Below are 21740 nucleotides of genomic sequence, written 5' to 3'. Positions count from 1 at the left end.
TGGTAAAGTCAACCGAGATGCTGATTTTCTATCTCGCAAACCTGCGGAAATGGACAAAATAATGTCAGCATGCACAGAGGAATGTAAAGCTGATGACATAACAGCACTGCAACAAGGACTCAGAGCAGATCAAGGTGGTGATACTGACTGGATTTCAGCTGTTACGTGCAATGTGGATGTACTGTCACAACTAACTGTTCCATGTACATCTCCAGTTGAGCCAATAGCAATCCAAGACATTCAAATTGCTCAACAAGAAGATCAAGTAATTCAAAGAGTAATCAAATTAAAGCAGAAAAATGAGAAAGTTAAATACAGGGACAAAGTGAAAGAGCCAACTGAAGTAAAACGACTTTTGAGAGAATGGCCTCATCTTTACATGGACAAAGATGGAGTTTTACGACGAAAGACAAAAACCAGAAATCAACTTGTAGTTCCTGCTAAACTCAAAGCACTGATTTATCAGCAACTCCATGAAGAAATGGGTCATTTGGGTGCGGACAGAATGATCTCATTGGCCAGAGAGAGGTTCTTTTGGCCGAAAATGCGAGAAGAAGTTGAACATTATGTAACAAGAGTCTGCCGCTGTTTAAAACAAAAGAAACCCAACCGAAAAACTAAAACCCCACTACAAACTATTACAACCTCTGCACCTTTTGAACTAATTTCAATCGATTATCTGCATCTAGAGAGAAGTAAGGGTGGAGTAGAGTATATTCTTGTAATAGTAGATCATTTTACTAAGTTTGCACAGGCTTATGCAACACCTAACAAATCTGGAAAGACAGCTGCACGCAAAATCTTTGACGACTTTATTCTACGATTCGGATACCCTGCTCGAATCCACCATGATCAGGGAAGGGAATTCGAGAATGAGTTGTTCAGAAAGTTGCAAAGTTACAGTGGGATACAACATTCAAGGACAACACCTTATCATCCTCAGTCTAACCCAGCTGAACGTTTTAACAGAACTTTGTTAAGCATGCTCAGAACACTGGAAGAAACGCAGAAACCTAACTGGAAAGACTACTTGAACAAAGTAGTACATGCATATAACTCTACAGTGCATGAATCAACTGGTTTTTCACCTTTCTTTCTGTTATTTGGGAAAGAACCAATCCTACCTATAGACTTATTGTTTCCAAAAGAGCAAAATCAGTCACAGTCTCATCAAGACTATGCAGACAAATGGCAAAGGTCAATGCAAGAAGCTTACAGCATTGCACAAGCAAACATGAGAAAAGCAAGTAAGAGAGGACAAAAGTATTACAATAGAAAAGCCTGGAGATCAGAACTTCAACCTGGCGACCACGTTCTTGTCCAAAACCTATCTGAAAGAGGAGGACCTGGAAAAATACGTGCTTACTGGGAAAACAAAACGCATGTTATAAAAGAAAGAAGAGGGCAAGACAGTCCAGTTTATGTGGTGACACCATTGGATGGTGAAGGGAGGGAGAGAATCCTTCATAGGAATGTCTTACTACCTTGTCCTTATCTTATTGACGGACAAGACATTAAAGAACCAAAGGAAAAACACAACCAAAAGAGACAAGTAAACAGACAAACACGCCAAACCAGAGACCAAGTTCACGAGGATTCTGAAAGTTGTAGTGAGGATGAGTATTCTGTGTGGATTGCCGATTAAAGCCCGACTACTAGTCTCAACCCAAAAGCCCCAGTCTTTCAGTCCAGATCAAGCCAACCTGTAGAAGAAACCCAAACTAGGAGCCTTGTACAAAGACAAAGCCAGTTTCAGGAAGAGAACGATTCTGCTGACGTTAGGAATCAAGTGGACGAGAGAGATGAGGAAGGAGACATGCAGAACCAAGACCCAAGTCAAAATCCGGACAGGGATACTGAAGATCAAGCGTTTGAACTCAGTGCCTCTTCTGAGGATAATCAGGAGGTGGAACAGGAGCGACGTTCCTCAAGAACACGTCAACCAAAATCCATCTTTACATATGATGAGTTAGGGAAACCTACTTTCATATATTTGAAGAAATAGGAGTTATATTTTTAACCCTATATAGTTCCAGTTACAACTAAAGTTAATTAAAAAAAAAATTCTGTTATTTGTTTGGTACAAAACATTCAGTTACAAGTAAGAGTCAGTTTGCAGAAGTGTATTTCTAGTGACTACAGCTACACTTAAACGTTAAGATGTATGAACAGAAGGAAGAAGGTGTTTCTGAAGACAACACAAAAGCAGTCTGTAAGAAGTCGTACTACAGTCAGTGTATGTTTAATGTGGATACATTTAATAAGGTGGAATGGTAGATTTAGCCATATGTGACTTAATGGACTTGGGAGGCCTACCAATGTACCAATTATTTAAGTTAATACACCGAAACAGGAATATAAGTAAATGTGCTTATCTTGTATACATGCATTTGTAGTCATTTAATGTGTAGTATTTGTTATTGTTTTTTGAGGAGCGACATGTAACTAAATGGTACCTGGATGAGTGCAATGTTAGAAGCTAGTGGTAAGGATATATACTTTAAGTTCTAAAGTGTAAAAATGTTTTGAAAACATTTTATTATTTTAGTAGGGGAGGGTGTAGAGCCCTAGAAATAGAATAGTGTAGAACATAATAAAGTTAAAATTATCATATTGGGCAAGCATTTATTTGATTCATTATTGAGTTAGTAAAATTCATTTGGTTTATGACAAAATATGTGCTCAAACTACTTTCTTTTATTTTTTATTTGTATTTCATATATTTCTGTAATTACAATACCCCTTTAAGAGGACACGATGCATGATGGGAAGAAGAAAGTTCATGATCTGTGTATATGTTAAAAAGGAGGAAAAAAACTATATATGCTGTATGCTTGAACCGTGGATTTAGTTTAATAAAGTTGCACAAAAGGGAAAAACTATGTGCTTTTCTTAGTTCTTTTTAAGGGTGCAACACATGCAATAAAAATATTGGCATTTAAATTACCATGAGTTGTACAAGATCAGAGGAAAGAAGCAATGAAAAGTAGATTTTCCTGCTTTGTCTTCATCCAAGAAACCAACTGCTGAACTTTCCCGCATAAAGGCAGCAGGACTTTAATCCGCCAAGTCTGGAAACAAGTCCCTGAATCCTCTGGTCTCCTTAGATTTCACCAGTCGCGTCACAGATGCCTGGCTGGGGGGCAATTGCAGCTCAGCACAACTTTTTTTCATATAAAAGTTTGCACAGGCTTGACCGATTAAGTCCTGAAAGGGATGACAGAAACAAAAACTAATAAGTCCTGAATGAGAAAAAAAATATCCGTACCCTGTTTTGACTTCCTGGTGATCAGAATGTAAAGCACATCTGCTTCCTGTTTGAACTGGAAGCTAAAACACCTAAAATCTTTCCTCATAGCTACATGAAACCCTTTACAGCACCCTCTTTGTATTTAACCACAAACTCACAGACAATTCAGAGTTTTTGTGTTGCTTGTTAAACATCCAAGGCTTCAAATATCAAGCTTTAATTCCCTCGACTATAATTCAGTCTCATCTTTAGTTTTAACAAATCAAATGTGAAAATCTGTGTGGGTGTTTGGCTTCAGATAAAACCTAAATCCAGCATGCGGGAGTGCCTTGTTTTTTTTTTCCATGTGAAATCTTTGTGTAAAGTTAAAAGTCTACAAGGGCGCGCTCTCCACAGATAAATTGAGCTTGTGGACGGGCGCCAACATCACCATGCCCGCCTTTCACCAAACACCTGAAATCACTCAGTCGTCACATTGAACTGCCACCATTACTAACAAATTGTGCCCAAAGGAAGGAGGTCTAAACCTTAACGTTTAAATACACAAGTCAGATTCTTGTTTAAACCCTTGCAAGATAAAAAAAAAAAACACTATGAAAAGGGATCCAAATGAGCTTTATTTTTGTTTTTTTACTAGAAATGATTTTAGAAATGAAGTTTAGAATTCCTTCAAAGCCTGGTTTGTGAACATTCTGGGCTTTTTTCCCCCAAATTGACAAGTTAAAAGTAAAAAGTTGTTAAACCTGAATTAGATTTCCAAAGACCAAGTGGCGAGCTACCTAGCTTGCTCCGTATCTTAGATCAGGCATCCTCCAGGGCCGCTGTCCAGGTTTTAGAGGTTTTCTTGCTCCAGCACACACATACAAATCATTCTGGCTTAAACATGTATATAACTGTGTAAATGTAATTTCTATTGAAGAAAAAATCCTGTCTTAAAATCTGTATTTGTTTTTTTTTTTCAGTTATCTCATGCTGTTATACGTCAGCTTGTTCACCTAAATTCAGCCAATCATTTATCAGAGGTCATTTGTCAATCAATTTTTTTCAGTCATAGCATCTTGATTCATGTGTCGCAGCTAATATACGCAACGGTTGAAATAAGAAATAAGAATAATTTACTTTGCTATTGAGTTCTGTCCCAGTGTTCACGGGGATGGACGTCTGTGTCTTCAGCAGGCGTAGAGCTAACAGAACTGGCAGCGTTGCGAGGCAAGGGCTCAAACATGTACGGCTGTAAGCCTTCTACACCAAACCAAGCTTCTGCTGCCCTGGCGTCCTCTTCCACAACATCTTCATCCCCGCTTTCCTCCTCTAAATAAAAAATGGATGACGGAGGAGACTCATCCACGACCTCCGACACAAAACTCTCCTCCTCTTGCATGTTTCCTCTGTCCATAGTGTTTCTTGACAGTGTCGTTTCTAAGTCACCAATTTGATGCTGCTTGGTCCAAATGGAATTTCCCATTGGGAACCTACTAGCACTAAGATGCTAACCGGTTAGCAATATGCTTCCGAGAAACCGGCCTTTTCCCTACGACTTTAAACCTGTATTTAGCCATAAAGTCAAATGCCAAAATCCAGATGGGGTAAAATGTTCAAATGAAACTGCGACATGATGACGAATCGATGATAAAACACGTTTTCTATAAAGAAATTGCAGAAAGAATTCATGTCAGGTCTGTGCAGGAGACACTAGGTGTGGATTTGAAGTAACCTGATTAGGAAATTAAGGTCTAGAAGAGAAACACCTGATGTGTGTTGGGTTTTAAGATCTTTGAGTCTACTTCATGTTGTCAGACAGGTTCTGATCAAATGTCTTGATTCTAAAGGTTTGACGGTAAATATGGTAGTTTATTATCAGGCTCGTACATTTAAACACATTTCTAATTGGATAATTTCTTCATCTTAGTAAATAAAATCTTTGTGATTCTGCTGTTTTTATTATTTTTGTCTGATATCAAAACTTTTCTGGGGATAAAACGTAAAAAAAGGAACTTTGGAGTAAAAAAACAGGATCTCTCATGAGATCAGCTCACAGATTAAACAAACAGCTGCCATTAGGCGGGAGGTTAAAGAAGACTCACCTTTGCTTTCTGCACTAGAGGTTTGTCTCCTGTGTTAAGTGCAGCTTTGTAACCCTGCTGAAAGAATTCAACCCCCTTCGTAAGCTGATCCTGCAGAAGGAGAACAATGAAATCCATTTTTAACAAAAGGAAGAGAAATTAATCTGTGTGCCAGTTATATGTGTACCATTTTGCTGTAGAGGGTGCCCTGAGTCAGACAGACGTCTGCCAGCTCCCCCTGCAGTCCGTTGCTTCTGCAGATATCTGCTGCCTTCTCCAAGATCTCAAGAGTCTCCTCTATGTTTCCTTCGCTGTCACAAAGATAAAAAAGATGCAGAACTGTTTATCAGCAGGGCAAAATCCTACTCAACATCGCACCCTGGGCAACAGTTCACCTACCTTGGCTAAATACAAGCACTTACAAAAAAATCGTATTTTCCAGACTGTAGAGTGCACCTCACTATAAGCTGCTGATATCTACTGTACTGTCTCCCACTAGAGGTGGGAGATATTGGGAATTCTCAATCGATGCAATATCAAGTAAATACAGTCTCAGTATCGCCGATATCAATACCGATACTTTTTACATTAAACTTGATTTATCATGGAACTGTTGACCTTTCAGTGTTTCTGTGATTTTTATTTTATTATTACCATTGAATATAAATATTACCCATAATGTAATGTTAATAGTGTCTTTTTCTGAATCCACGTCTTATATCATATCTTTCAATCCTTACGTAATTTTGTATGTATTGTGTGCACTTGCCTGTTGCTTTTAGTTCCACATTATGGGATAAATAAAGGATAAGCTTAATGTTACACCACTTAAATAACATGTTTTAATGGGATAAATGTACTGGGTTCTTTCAAGGTCTTAATAACACTTTCTGAGTGGGCTACAGTAACATGTGACATTTAATATCTACTTTGAAAGTTAAAGGTATAGTGGAGAATGTTCTTTTTCGGGGTGGATCATCAAAATAATGGTAATTATACCTGTGGTGAGTCTGACATAGTGGAAAAATAGCAAATCTTCATTTGGAAAGTAAGCTTGTATGAGTGATGCAAAGAGCAACTTTTAAACAGAGCGTGCAGAAGAAATGGGCTTGTGTATGCTCTCACATGCGTTTAATAGGCAGATACATGGCTATGCATGTGATGGTGATTGTTTTCCATGTTAATGTGGCGCCCCCATGTGGTCAACAGTCTTACCATTTGTAGGATGTAGATATGATATTTCTAGACTGCTGAATTTTGTGTAAAATGGGTCATTTTATTTATATATATATAAAAATAGTTTAGAGCTGTAAATATACATTTATTTATTTATATTTGTATTTTGTTCTTTTTTTAATGTTTTTATTTACTGTTTTTCAAGGCTGCACTTTAAAAAATTAAATTTTCTAGAGCTGTTTAAAACAAAATTTCTTTTTGTATACACTCGTGTATACAAAATGACAAAAATAAATCTGTCTAACTCTAACTAACTCTAATTTGTTAGATCACACCCCCCGCGCAGAGGTTCTGCAACCATTGCGCACCTCAAAAAAATCCTGACTACGCGTTGGACGGTCGCAAACCCCCGCAGATCTCAAGCGGAAGTACGCAGACAAAAAGCAGCTGTGATTGGTCCTTGTTATGCCTTTCCGGCTGTCCGTGTGGTCGTCCTTCTCGATTTGGTGCCGGGGCGCACCATTTAAAAAAAATCGAGGAACAACTACAATGGACAACTACGACGAAAGGTTAATCGGGAAGGTTTGGAAGTACAACTACTTGTACGATTCCTCAGAAACATTATATTAATAAATATATCCTATTCGATGTCTAGCAACTCTAGATCCATCCCTATGAACGTCTTGCAGACGCGCCATTGTTGTTTATGAAAATGAACACTCCCGCCGGCGCTGCTGAAGTTCTTGTGTCGCAAATTCTCGAATAGGCTCTGCCTTGTGCTTTGGCGGGAAACTGCTGTGCTTCCCTAGAAATTCCAGACCGACGGTGCAGAAGCATACATGCAAAACTGGATCGTGACCAGACCCAATCGACATTTGATGTGTGCGGTTGCAGAAGTCTAACCTGCCCTTGACGATGCGATCACACCGAATCCAAACGAAACCTGAATTAATTGTTATCCTAATGTAAAGGTGTGTTCAGGAGAGATCTGTGTGAGGGACATGTTTCTGGTGTTGTGAATAGTGAGAACTGACTGAATATGGAAAAAAAAGACGCTTTGAATCATGCGGTAGACTCACAAAAATCAAGATAGATTGAACTTTTCTGTCAATCTGTATCATGTTAACATATGTGGTTGTGATGTGGGGAGAAGTGCAGTGGAGATGTTTTTCATTCAAAAACTCGCCAGAAGTTGATCCATCCTCTGCTGTGTGACACCAAGGTCTGATACACCTATAGTTAAAACTCACACATGATCCAATTAACCAGATTTTAACAAATTGTTCCTTGACATGAGGCCTCTGCATGGCTGCCCTGGCAGAGGCACGCAGTGTGTCTGCAGCCTCTGGTGTCAATTCTGCTCTCTAATCTTCTTCCCATGCTCAACTTTCTTCTTCCAATGAGGAATGGCTCCCATTTCTTGTCTCTTTCTTTGTTTTTCTGTCTTCAGTTTAATACCTCCAGACTTTTTCCGTCTGATCCTGAAGTTGTCAATAGTCACTGCTGCCACCCTCTGGTTTAGGAAGGAACTGCTTATTCTGTCAAATATCCCTATCTCACAATGTTAGAGAATCAATAAAAAAAAAATCCTGTATCTAGGCTATGATTATGATTATGAGCAAAATGAAGATAAAAAAGCCTCTGACGTCCAGTTCGCTGATGTTTTTTCTTTTTAATGACAGAGGTAAAATATCTCTGGGTTTAATGGGACATCCATGCTGTAGACTTGATCTTCCTCACAAAAACAACTAATTAAAAAAAGCTGCATCAACCTGAAAGAATGATTATGTGGACAGACACACAGCTGTCTGACAGACAGACAGCTTCACCAGGACTACAATGAAGTTGCAGTCCTGGTGAAGCTGTCTGTTTGTTGAACTCGTCCTCCTGCACTCTCTACTGGGTGTTTTGTGCTCAAAACGAACTGGTCTTAATGGAAGCAATCAAATCGTATTTTCATCCTCACAGTATAATGCAGCCGCCACCATGTTTTACCTTGAGTTGGATCCCTGACCTGAAAGTTTAAGCTCTGTCTTAAAAGAACTCAATAAACCTTTCTAGATGTTTTCTGTTGGTGTTTGGTGATGAGGGAACGCCTCTACCTTTCTAAGGACTTGGCTGTGGCCTTGTAGGTCTTCACCTGTCCTTCTAAATCCTGCATCATGTTGAAGTTCTTCATGCAGCGGCTGAAGACCTGTAAAACGCAGCGAACATATAGCCGATATCAAATAGGCTACTGGCCAAACAGGCCGGAAAACAAGACGAATATTTAAACAAATCTTTTTGTTGTGTGAAGTTTAGTTAAAAAAATACTGATCTTTTTCTCCTGATGATGCGTACCTGCCTGGCTGCAGGATGATCTCCTAACCGCTGTAGCAGCAGTCCTTGTCTGAGGAGCACCTCCGCCTCAGCCAGCTTGTCTTTAACTGAAACAAACACGAACAACTACACCTTTCACACACTCACAGGTTTTTGCTTCTTTTTTAAAAATCAGAAAAACATAAAATTTTCAAATAATAACTAAAAGCCCATCCGGTCAACATGTTAACCATCTCTGGTTGCTTCTCGTTCAAGGAATATTTTATATTTCATGTGGAGGATTTCCAATTTTATAAAATGGATTGAAAAACGAAACCCTTAATAAGTGCTTAAAGATTCTCAGCACAGCTTCCTCAAAGGGCTTCATGATGAAACATTTTTTAAATACTGAAGCCACCCACTTCTAATTCTCACTATGAGTTTGCCGCTCTGATTCAGAGCCTCCTTTCAGGAGCATGGAGACGTCTCTCCTTACATGAACTAAGTGCAGAAGATGGGAAAAAGGTGATCAATAAACTGGAGGAAATATGTTTGAGAAGCTAGCTTCAATCTAGCTGCTGAGGTTATGGGCCAGGGAAGCTGGACTCTCTGAATAAAAGCAGTGAAGCGCTATGATTCCTTTATCTCACTGGATATATCTTGATGTCAACTGTAGAATTACTGGAATAGCAGCAGGGCATTTCTGTGATCTTTAATAAAACTCCTACATCTCCTCCTACGAACCCTCTGTGACAACTTTGAAGCCTCGGTCCAGCAGCCTCTTGGCTGTGTTGTAGTTAGCCGCTGCGAGGGAAGCGTCAGCCAGCAAACAGTAGATTCTTCCCAGGTGTGTGGAGGCCCAGAGCTTCATAGGCCGACCGTCCGAGTCCAGCCAGCCTCCTTCCTCCGCCTGTTCCAGGCTCTTCTCCGCCTGCAGCCTGGACTCCTCCAGATCACCTGCAGGACAGGACATGACCTCCTAAATCTGCTGTGTTTCCACACCTACAGATGTTTGGGCATGAGGCCTACCTTGCTGCAGGTAAATCTCAGCCATGCGCAGTCTGGCCTCTGTAGCCAGTTTGGATCTTCCTCCACGCTCCTTGTTAGCACAGCTTTGGTAGAAATAAAAACTGAGCCACAGATCCTTCTGACTGAAGAAGTAGTGACCTAAATGCAGACGTTCCTCACAGGATAGCTTCCACAAGCCTGCACACAAAAAAGAACTTAAACTAAAAACAGAGGACTCTGAAGTCAAAAGTCTTCCAACTGTCATTTTATCAGTCTAATATTTAGGAAATCTTAATATTAAACGTTGATCTCCAGATGAAAATGGTCTTCTGCCTCTACTAAATCCAGGAGACAGCAGAGCTTACTACCTTCTCTTTCCGCCTTCTCCGCTCGGCTCAGGTAGAAGGCCATGGTCTCCAGTTTTTCCCGCTGTTCCTCCAGAGGCGGATCTTTCAGCATGGTTGAAAACGGCCGAGCGTTTTTTCTCTGATCCCGATCTAAGCGCAACAGCGTGATGAGCTCTTCGAACGACCTGAAACTCAAAGTTAGGTTAGTCGATGTGATCGAATAAGCGGGAGTAACAGCAGAGCTGTGAAGCCGTCGTACTTGTAGTTGCATTCTTTCAGCATCTCCACACAGACCAGCTGCCGTGGGCTGCTTTCTAACCTGAAATAAAAATCAAGCATTATCGTTAGGAGGCAGATTAGAATAGCATTGCTGTCCTTGTTTTTGCTCTTATCACTAAAACAGCAGAGTTAATGTTGCCATTAAGTTGTTTTTTATCCCACAGAAACAACAGTGGGCTCCTATTAGCAGCAATAGCTTCTGTTTGTTCTGTGAAGCCCATAGAAAGATCTCCAGGATCAGTCTATTTCTGTGTCTGGTCAATAAAGGATCTAAATTAGCCATTAACTCTCTGTCCCTTCCCTTCTTGTCTGTGTTTAATTGAGTCTCTGTCCCTCATGGAGTCATTGAAGAAGCTATTTCTGCCATCACTTTGTGTCCTTACCAAATGACATGATATCATGAATTGACAAGTAATGATTTTTATTGAACTACAATATAACTGCAATTTAACAAAATGCAATTGTAAATGGTAGAGGCTCCCAATTTTGGCCATAAAATGCCCAATCCCAAACCGGTCCCTAAGCACTGACCCCTCAGCATTAAGTGCTGTCCCAAACCACTTAGTGGGTAGGGCGAGTGGAACGTTCAGCCCGTAAATAGCGAGTCTGCGTAAGTGCAGGCTCGCTGGAATTCGGCAGCAGGTGTAACGGCGGATTGATGACTGAGGAAACGCCTGCATTTAAATGTAAGTTCCACTAATTTGCTGCATCTTCACCACACTGATGAAAAATCACATGTTAGGTAAAAAAAAAAAAACTTAATTAATTCCAAAAGGGAAGGTCCATTTTAAAATAGCTTTATTTGATCTAATAGATTTCTTTTAAGAAAGGGGCATATGTTATATCTTATGTCACCCTACAACCACTCACATGGGGGCTCACTGTGTTGCCTTAGCAACGACTGCTTTCTTTTTCTGATGGAGGGAAAAGTCTGTCCCATTCTCGTTTATACCCCCAACCTTTAATCAAAGCACCTTCCAAAGCTTAGAATGTGACTTTACTGTGAGTGAGACTTGATAGTTAAGTGTTATTGCTAAGTTAGTGGTTTGGGATTCAGCTTATATTTAAGCAGAGCAAGATTTTCTATCTCTACTCGTTTCGGTGGCAGTAGTCCACTTAAAGGTGGTTTGCTGCCACACAGAATGATGGAGAAAGTTGCAGCTATGTGTCTCCTCTTTCCTCCAGCAGAAAAGGAAAGTAGACGTTTCTATGGCAACACAGATATCCCCCCACCCTGTGAATGTCTGTAGCTCTGATGCGCAGGTCGCAAGGATCACTGTTATGGGTCCATTTGCATCTTTTCCGAAACTCCTTTCAGCCTCATGTTACTTGTGTTATATGAAACTGCTATATCTTTTAAATCTGTGAAGGGGACAGGTAGAAGTTTAATTTCTACAAATATTATTATTCTAGACACTGTTGCAACCATCCCCACTCTCCCCCACTTCAAATGAGATGTATGAGCGATTCCTCTAATCCAATATCTTCCAAAGCTGCTCACTGGGCTGACATGAAATCAAAAACGTGCGCATTTATAAAGCAGGGGCGTAGCTAGATGGGGGGCCAGGGGTAGCCGTGGCCACCCTTAGCCAATTATTGGCCACCCCTGTGGCCACCCCTACCACTTATTTCCCTCTCATACAGATGGTGGCAAATGTAATACTATCAAGTGGAATATTCAAAACATTTTAATTTTTCATATATTACCAATTACTTGACAAAAACACGTGATTAATTATGCACATCTATTTACTAACATTAAAGATAATAAGTACAGAATTCAAGCAGAAATAGATTTTGTGTTTTGTGGGGTAAAGAGAAAAGTCATCTAGGAGTCTTCAGTGAAATCATAGGTAAATGAATATTTTAATAAAAAGATTTTAAATAATCAATTTATGTAGATATTTGTTCTTGTAAATATCAACTTATGCAGAACGATTACTGATAAAAGTAGGTAAGTAATGAGAATGGAAAACATGTTCGCCCAAAACTCAAACCTGAAAGAATTTTATCCACTATATCTTTTATTTAGAAATCACAGATGTTTGAATATATTTGTCTAATTGTTAGCAAAGGCTGTGGGAAAATATAGCTTGTCTTTATTTAGAAAATATGGATGTTTTGCTCATTAATTTTCCTGTTGGAACAGTGTAGATTGACCGTGAGGTTTTGGTGCCTATCTGCTTTCGGCCACCCCTCAGTCTACATTGGTTATTGCCCGGCCAACCTTATAAAAATTTTCTGGCTATGTCTCTGTTACAAAGTTAAATTAAACTATTACCAAGAGGACCTTCCCTTTTATTATTATGATTAAAGACGTATTTTTTTCTTTTTCCTAACTTGTGATTTTTCTGTCAGCATGAAGAAGATATGCTGGTGAAGGTTCTCAGTCATCCAGGTCAGAGTCATTCCACGAAAGGAAATTTAAAAACCATCTACTGGACTTGGTTTCCAAGTTTGAAGACGTTTCGCTTCCCATCCAGGATGCTTTTTTAAATTCGTAATGTCAGAAATAGCGTTGAGTTCGAGGTTTTATAAAGTAGCCCAACAAAGTCTTGTTTTTGTTTTGAAAACGTGCAAATTTGAACAGACGAAGGGGTCCACCCGTTTGCAATGGGGGCCATTTGGCTTCCGGTTTCAGCTTTCAAAAACCTACAATGCAGTAATTGAGTTAATCCATTCCCACTATCATCGCAGGCCACGCCCCCTGTACAGGAGAGCAGAAGACCTTGTCTATTCAGCCAGGCAAACAATCCTCTTTAATGACCCCCCTTTCCGACACTTAGACGGGTATGGGGCATTGCAGGCTAACAAAAGTGGCAATAAAAGTCCAGGTTCATTCAAAACCATTTTCCCTTTGGTCAGGGATTAATGTAAAAACAGTATAAATGTGAGAACTCCTGCTTTCCTGATGAGTTAGAAGACAGATTTTAGTTTGGAGCTGTGGGACTTTTACATAGATATATAACCTCCTGCATGTTTGCTTTCATCAGACAGATCTTCCTGGCTTTATCAGTCAGCTTTGATAGCTGTAGCTGTAAAAACTTGTTTTTTGTTTTAGATGGACTTTACTTCATTTTACACATTTCAAAGTCCCAAATTAATGTTGTTTTATGTTCCTAGAAGAAAATCAGGAGGAGCAGAGTCTAACATTGAAATCAAACCACATATATAGAGTCGACCTAACTTCTAGCTCATAATAAAGCCACTGATTTCATGGGTTTACTCTGAGATCAATAACCTTCTTCTGATGAAATGTAGTCAGCGCTATTTCATACCTTGACATGAACGGTTCATCAGTTAGCTGTTCCTCAGAAAAGGTCTTCTCTGTTTTTTTCATTCTGCTGACAGACAAATACCAAAAGATTTTAATTAACATCTGAACCAAGATGCTTTAACTTATTGGATGGAGGCATCAAACCCAACATGTCTTCCTAAACTTAATGATTTCCCTCTGAATCCATCTTACTGGTGGGTTCAGGATCTATTTTTTATCAAACGATACAAAATAGTCTATATAAGTATTGATTTTGTGTGAATAGTTTTTTCCCTTAATATTTCTCCTTTAAATGAAAAAAATCTATTTAGTCAAAAGCTTAATTAGCAGTGGCAGACTTACCATACAGCCAAAGCAGGCAAGCGCCTGGGGCCCCACCTGTGAGGAACCCTGCTGGCTGGGATATTTATGCATGTTTGAAATGAATTAATTAGGATTTAGCATCTAAACTGTGGCAAAAATTGTGACTCAAAATGCCATCAACTTCTTTGCTCCCTTTCCATATACCAGAATGGATGGATCCTTCATATCAGTAAGACATCCAGACATACAGTCTGGAGCAGACAGATCAGAGGAGAGAGAGATGAAGTAGAGCTATGAAAACAGAGTAGAAAAGTCAGGAAGTAAAAAAAAATATTTATACATTAGCTCACCAATATTGGATTAAACACTGTAAGTTTTCTGAACACACCCACATCTTACAAAAGAAAATTCATGTCAGTTTGAAGAGTTACGTTAGGCCCCGATATTAGATAAAATGTAAATGTTTTTATAAAAAAGGAGTTATATTAGTTTTAATGTGTTTTATATGAACGCTGCCTGCTCCAGCATAACCTGACAGTGAATGGGAAGAAAAAGAAAACAAATATTTTTTTCGTTGCTGAAACAAATATGAATATTTTTTCTTTAAAAAAACTAGCCCAGGGCCCTGAAATAGCTAAGTCCGCCACTGTTTATTAGAGTACAGATGTTATTCTCAGGGGGTAATATTAACTCAAAGAATACCGTTTATAGTTAAACAATAATATCATTCTAAATCAGGCTTTTTTAGTTTGATAGACTCCTTGACAGGAAACCAAAATAAATATGGTTAAAGTTCGCGCTGCTAACTGAAGTTAGCAGGACTTAATAATAACAGCTGATAGTGACAAACGGCAGCTTTAGTTGAATGTTATTAGCGCCTAAGTCTACTGTGACCGTGGTTTATACAAACCTGAGCATTTCTTCAGGCCAAAGATTTTTTTTTAGCTGAATTACTGAGAAAACGCAGAGAAATACAAACACAACGAGCTAACTGCTAGGTTACGTTTCCATGGCGACAGGGTGACGCGGCCGCGTTCCAACATTAGTAGCTCCTGAGTGTGTTTTTAACTGGTCTGGTCCTTATATTTCAAATCAACTGACATTAAAAGCCAGGATTAACTTATATATTTTTGAAACTGCTTTCCATCTACTGCAGTTACTGTTGAAATGTAACTTTTTGCCTTAATAGATTTCTTCTCATATTCTCAGTTATTCTATGGGACACTATATGTAATATATGTTTTCAGATAAATAAAGAAAGAAGGGGAATACAATCGGTATATAGTATAAAAACACGCCATGGGAACCTATTTTCAAAGCCAAAAGGGGGAAAAAAATTAATGAGTTCAACACAATTGTAGTTATATTTGCACTTATATTTGCAGTGGCCAATTCTACCCACCAGAGGGCAATGTTGATCACTAGAACAAAATACTGTTAGGGCAATTCAAGTTTATTTGTATAGCATAATTGAGTACAAGGACAATTCAAAGTACTTTACGCTAATTATACATTTAAATAAAGGAAAAACAAAACCAGAATAGTGATTATTAGGCTCTTATTACCGTTGGACCAAAACCTTAAACTATTGATACCTCAGTTAACAGCTTAACTCCAACAGTCAAAAGCAGTTATAAACAAAAGGGTTTTAACTTTCACTTAAAAGAACTCCGGCTTTCAGCTCTTTTCCAGTCTTCTGGGACTTTGTTCCAGATAAGTGGAGCTTTGGAACTAAATGTTGCTTCTCCATGTTTGGTTCTAGTTTTGGATGGACAGAGTAGACTGGAACTAGGAGACCTGAGTGGTCTGGGAAAGTTATGTGTCAACATTGTTAACAGCAGTAGATTAAACAGTTTAATTAAAATGTATTTGTTTGATCAATAATACTTCCTCATTTGTTTAGATAAACAGATAGATAGATAGATAGATTAGATTGATAGATGGATATGTAGACACGTAGATTGATATATTCATAGATTGATATGTAGACACGTAGATATATTCATAGATAGATATGTAGATATATACGTAGGAAGATAGATAGATACGTAGCAAGATAAATAGATAGATATGTAGAAAGATAGATAGATAGATTATATAGATAGATGGATATGTAGACACGTAGATAGATATATTCATAGATAGATATGTAGATAGATACTTAGAAAGATAGATAGATACGTAGAAAGATAAATAGATAGAAATGTAGAAAGATAGATAGATAGATTAGATAGATAGATGGATATGTAGACATGTAGATAGATATATTCATAGATAGATATGTACATAGATACGTAGATACATAGATAGATAGATACATAGATACGTAGATAGATAGATAGATAGATAGATAGATAGATAGATAGATAGATAGATAGATATGTAGACACGTAGATAGATATATTCATAGATAGATATGTAGATAGATACTTAGAAAGATAGATAGATACGTAGAAAGATAAATAGATAGAAGTGTAGAAAGATAGATAGATAGATTAGATAGATAGATGGATATGTAGACATGTAGATATATATATTCATAGATAGATATGTACATAGATACGTAGATACATAGATAGATAGATACATAGATACGTAGATAGATAGATAGATAGATAGATAAATAACTAGATACATTGATAGATACATTACATAGTCACTATTTTGACTTAGATTTGTTAAAAACGTTTTTCAGAGATCAATGACAAAAGAGCTCAAAAAGGAAAAAAATAGCAGCTTTCATACAAGAAAGCGAAAAAAATAATTGTTAGCATGGTTGTTGCAAAGGTGTCAGTTTGTAAACATCTTATTCCTGGGAATATAATCAATGAAGCACTGTTCATTTTCATCCCTTCCAAATCTTATCATTTCTTATCATTCATATAGCCAGGGAAGTGTTATCCTGCTGATGACGCTTTGTAAACATTTATCTGATTATCTTTTTTTAGCTCTAAAGATGAAAAGCTTTATTCAAAGCCGATGTTTAAAATGATCATTTGTGTAAGCTTAATAAAAACATTTTTTCCCCAGTTAGGAGGTACTTCTACCTCTAATAAGATAACCACCTCGCATAAACGGCTTGTCAAAATATCTGTGAACACCACAGTATTTTTACAGACTTTTTAAAAATATGCTCAAAATCTTTATATTGCAATTGTATATATATACCCAATACATGGTTATTCCACTATATATGCATCCCACATACACATTTTTTCAAAACACCTTAATGATCCCACATCTGCATGATGTGATCCTGTTTTGTAGAGACCAGATGTTGGAACTTTCTATCAAACTCCACCACAGCTGGATGGAAACTCAATCAGAGTGTGACGGCTCTCTCTTGGTGGTCACCATGGCTGCTCAACATCTCCCATGCATGGAGATGTTGATAAAGTCCCACATTCTGGGTGGAAAACTGTTTCCTGAGTGAGCGTCTGGCTTTGATATGCTCCACGACTCCGGTTTGTTTGTTCTTCTTGTTTTAATTAGTTTCAAGAGTAATTTGTTCATTAACCAGGCTGCACTTTAAAGAGACCAGTGAGAATTAAACCATAATTCTCCCACTAGAAAAGACTAATAGTATGGAAACGGCACCACACACAGGCTATAACTTCTAGCATAAAGCATTTAGCCATAATTGTCACAGTATATCCTTTCATCTCTGTAATAGAGTTGAGGAAATAGAGCAATAAAACACATTTAATGATAGAAACGTATTTCCCTTTTTCCTATTGAAACCTTTTGCTCTAACAGAGATAACAGGCATTACTGGGACATCTTCCAGGTCCTTTTTCTTAAGCTGGTTAAAAAAGAAACAATGACAATGAGTTTAAAAAAAAACATCATTCATATTTGAATTATTACAAAACTAAGCAATTAGCAAACATATGTATTGTCCAGAGATTATCTCCACAACTGGTTTTTAAGCACATTTACTCAAAACACTACTTGAAGAAATCACTGATTGCTCTATAGAAAGAAATAATTTATCCAAAAAAAGTAAATCTCTGCACACCCAGCTCTACTTCCACATTTGGAAGATTTTTTTCCATAAATTTTATGTCTTTTTTCTTCTGTTGATTTATAGTAATTTGAAATATCACAAAAAAAGTTTTTCCCTAAATTGAATTAATAAAGAGAAAGCAATGTAATTTATAGCTCCAATAAACACAAGTTGATATATTTAAAAACAATAATGTTAAAAAAAATCCCCTTAATTTTAAATAATATATTAAGTTAGGTCCATAGCAAGTTCTTCTAAACAGCAACTCCTCAGTCTGGGAGTTTTATCTTAGTTTGTAATAACATGGAAGATCATTACATTAAAAAAAAACAACCTAGGGTTGAAATATTTTTTTGTCCACAAGAATTTGGTAAAATTGGTTCCTTATATCGACACTAAATGACTGTTCAGCACATATAGATACACTTATAAATGAAAGGCAGCAATTTGATGCAAGACTTGAAGTCTGAATTGTACCTAGGCTTCATCAGTTATGCTGAAATAAAATCAACAAATTGTTTTTATTTTTAATTCTTATTTTGACTGTCTAATGAAAGCGATCACAAAATGCATAGAATGCTAAGAAATCTGTTGCCTTTGGTTTGTTGATTCTAACTTTCAAGATCCGTAGAGTAGAGAATTAATCTCAAAACTATTTTGAAATGCCCATATACTGCCATCTAGTGGCCATAAATATTGCAACCTCTGGTTTAATGTAGGAAACTGCAGTTCCTTTCATTAACACCAAAGGATTTTTACAAAAACAAGCCTGAGATCCTGAGCTATCTCTATTGTTATGCTGCTATAGGCTTAGACTGCTGGAGGACATAGTATCCCATTTTCATCATTTTGCTTCATTCTATCTCTATTCTCCCATTCTGCAGTATTTGTTAGTTCAATCTCTAACTTAATGCTTTATCTGCTTTTATCGTCTGGTCTGTTCGTCCTGGAGAGAAATATCAGCTATGTTCAAATAACACCTTTGTTTATAGATGTTGGAGCTTTGCTTGTTTTTTCAATGTATTCACGTTTCTCTTACTGTGACTAACTGTATGTGCTCTCTATCACCCTTTGACATCCTCTGTCTACCTTGCTATGTTTTTCCTAGCCTGGACCACCTGTTGAGCTGGCTGACAGTTACCTTTTGTATCTCTGCTTCTTTCCGTATGTCTGCTTCTGTCTCCTTGAACCCCAGTCGGCCTCTGCAGATGGCCGCTCACACTGAGCCTGTTTCTGTTGGAGCTTTCTTCCTGTTAAAAAGGGAGTTTTTCCACTCCACTGTCGCTACAAGCATGCTTAGTGTGAGGGATTGCTGTTGAGTCAATGAGCTGATGCAATCAGCTAGTTTTCCTTAGATACAAAACTTTGAACCAACCTGTGAACTGGCGCTATATCAATAAATAAACTGAATTGAATTGAGATAATTTAAGCCATGCTAACATTTTTTAATTTTCCAGACAAATGGGGTTTGTGTTTATACCATAAAAAAAAATAAAAATGGCTGTGTAATTCAATAATGGGAAAGACACGCATACCAAGAGAATAGGTCAGATAAATCAAAATCCTTTCTAATAAGGTGTTTAAGTTTGGCCTCTAAAAAAATAATCAAACATGTTTTTATGCCAGAGATTCATAATCTTTCTGCATGATTCAAGTCACGTAGGATCTCATCTGCCTATCTCTTTATCTATAGTAGTAAATAAACAAAACACAAACTCACACACAGCTGCACCACATATCTCCACTGACACTCAATGACGAAGATAACGCAGCGCTTTGTCCAAGCAAATTTAGACCACGGCTATCCAGGGTCAAAGGTCAGACAGGAGTGAACTAAACTCGTTCATGCCGACTGGATGACTGGTTCACATGCGCTGCAGATGTGGAAACTCAACATGCACCGCACATGTTGCAACCAAAAAAGTGTTCCAGTTAGGGATTAACAGGGGCTGTGTTCCACTATCAGATGTTGAAATCCCTCTGGCACAAAAGCTCATTTGAAACGTCAATGAAAAGTTCTTGCATCTCCATTTAGCAGTAAGAATAATAATCTGCTACATCAGAGAGTCAAACCTGTGGGAGTGAGATTTTCAAAAGTGTTGATATTAACTATTTTAAATGCAAACATTTTAGTAGTAGCTTTTAATAGTTTTGAAAGAACAAATTAAATGTTTTTTTATTAATAAAGTTGGGCCAAAGTGAGTTACAGCATAATTAATTAAGTAAGAGATAGTTTGTAAGCAGCTGGAAAATGTCTAAAATACAGACTTAGCTAAAGCACAAAACAGATATAGTTTGATATCAGTAACAGTAAGTCAATAGATTGTTTTAGTAGCTTATAAAATCCTATGACATAAAAGCATAATTTAAAAGCTCTGCAAAAACTTATCCATGCAAAGTGTTATTCAACATCAAAGTAACAGAAGAATCTTTACAAAAAGTGTGAGAAGGGTAGATGTGAGTTAAGAGTGTTTGGTCTGTTTTCAGAAGATAGGACTGCCCTTTGTTGGTGCAATAAATCCTCCATAATCTGATAGCTGTTGGTGTCTTGCTGTCTAGAGAAGAAGAAAAAAAAGCTATGTGGCTGTTAAAATACCTAATATCCTGATTTTTATTAAATATGTGTGAGAAAACATAGAAGTGATTGCATTTGTGGAGATTATTACCACTCATGAATCAGTATATCATGTTGTCTATAAGGGAGATGGAGATCATCCAGCATGTATTTTTGTATGATCAGATTATCGACGTAAATCCCCCACAGGTGCTGCTTATCTAAAAAAATCACAAACTGGTATAAAAGCAATAGAGACTTTTTGGTCAGATTCTCTTAGTTTAATCCGTTACCCAAATTAAGCTAAATCACTTTGACATTATTATCAACAACAACTGTCAAATTTGTATTGGTAGAATAACAGTTTGACTAAAATCTCCACAAAAGACATTCTTTTAAGATTAAGAAGCAGCAAAGGCAGCAGAAGCAGCTAGTTTACATGCAAAGTCAATGGTTGACGCCCATCAAGGCGCAGCAAAAGGATCCCGCATATGCAGCTGCTGCTGGAGTTAGAAAAATTTTACTTTTGCCGCTCGACGCCCCACATCAACCAATCAGAGTAGCTGATCTGGGACCTGGCAGACACAGTACTGCTGATGCAGATCACTATGATCACTTTTCTGAAACTGTTTATTAACATCTAATTTAACTGAAAATGCCAAAATCTGCGGGGAAAGCATGTTCACTTTTATTATCCTGGTGCCTGCAGGATTATGTATATGAAAACGTCTTCCAGCCATCGTGGCAAATAGGCGACCGGGCAAGAGGCTGCGGTTGAACCGGAATCCTAGTGACAGTGCACCGCCGTCGTACGTGGGTCTGAGCCGCTCCGGCAGAAATAATATTTGAATGCAGGATGGTAATCTGGATGAACTGAATGCACAGATTAAGTTTTCAGGTGGACTTTCTCACTTAAAAACATATTAAAACTACTTTTTACCCACTGATCACAGCATATATAGCTGCCATTGTTACAGGCATATAAAGGATAGGGTAGCTCTGCCCGACGCGCATCAGATCCACTTTTCCACCGCGCAGCTGGAGCAGGAAAGATGTTTCAGCCGCTCGTCAGAACTAAACTTGTATCAAAAATGAAGCAGCACACGCGTTTTTGCTGCTCTTGCTGCTTGCGGTCTGAACGTAGCATTAGTCTGTAGTAAAACGCATTACTTGCCTTCA

At 37.9% G+C, this 21740-nt stretch overlaps 1 protein-coding gene across 1 annotated transcript; it reads right to left on the bottom strand.

Moving 5' to 3' along the window:
• Window positions 1-8: 8 nt before the first annotated feature.
• On the bottom strand, window positions 9-10481 carry ttc29 (tetratricopeptide repeat domain 29). The gene is made up of 9 exons (XM_038267204.1): window positions 10402-10481; window positions 10164-10327; window positions 9817-9993; window positions 9532-9744; window positions 8830-8915; window positions 8592-8683; window positions 5501-5624; window positions 5335-5424; window positions 9-41 (listed from the first exon to the last, which is right to left on the bottom strand). Exons 1-9 carry the CDS (start codon window positions 10479-10481, stop codon window positions 9-11), a joined length of 1059 nt encoding a protein of 352 aa, XP_038123132.1.
• Between the last annotated feature and the right edge of the window lie 11259 nt (window positions 10482-21740).

The sequence above is a fragment of the Cyprinodon tularosa genome, unplaced genomic scaffold (genome assembly GCF_016077235.1).
Source record: "Cyprinodon tularosa strain WSP-4 unplaced genomic scaffold, ASM1607723v1 ctg666, whole genome shotgun sequence".
Taxonomy (NCBI): domain Eukaryota; kingdom Metazoa; phylum Chordata; class Actinopteri; order Cyprinodontiformes; family Cyprinodontidae; genus Cyprinodon; species Cyprinodon tularosa.
Note: the sequence above shows the minus strand (reverse complement) of the source record. Positions and strands in the feature narration are given on the sequence as shown.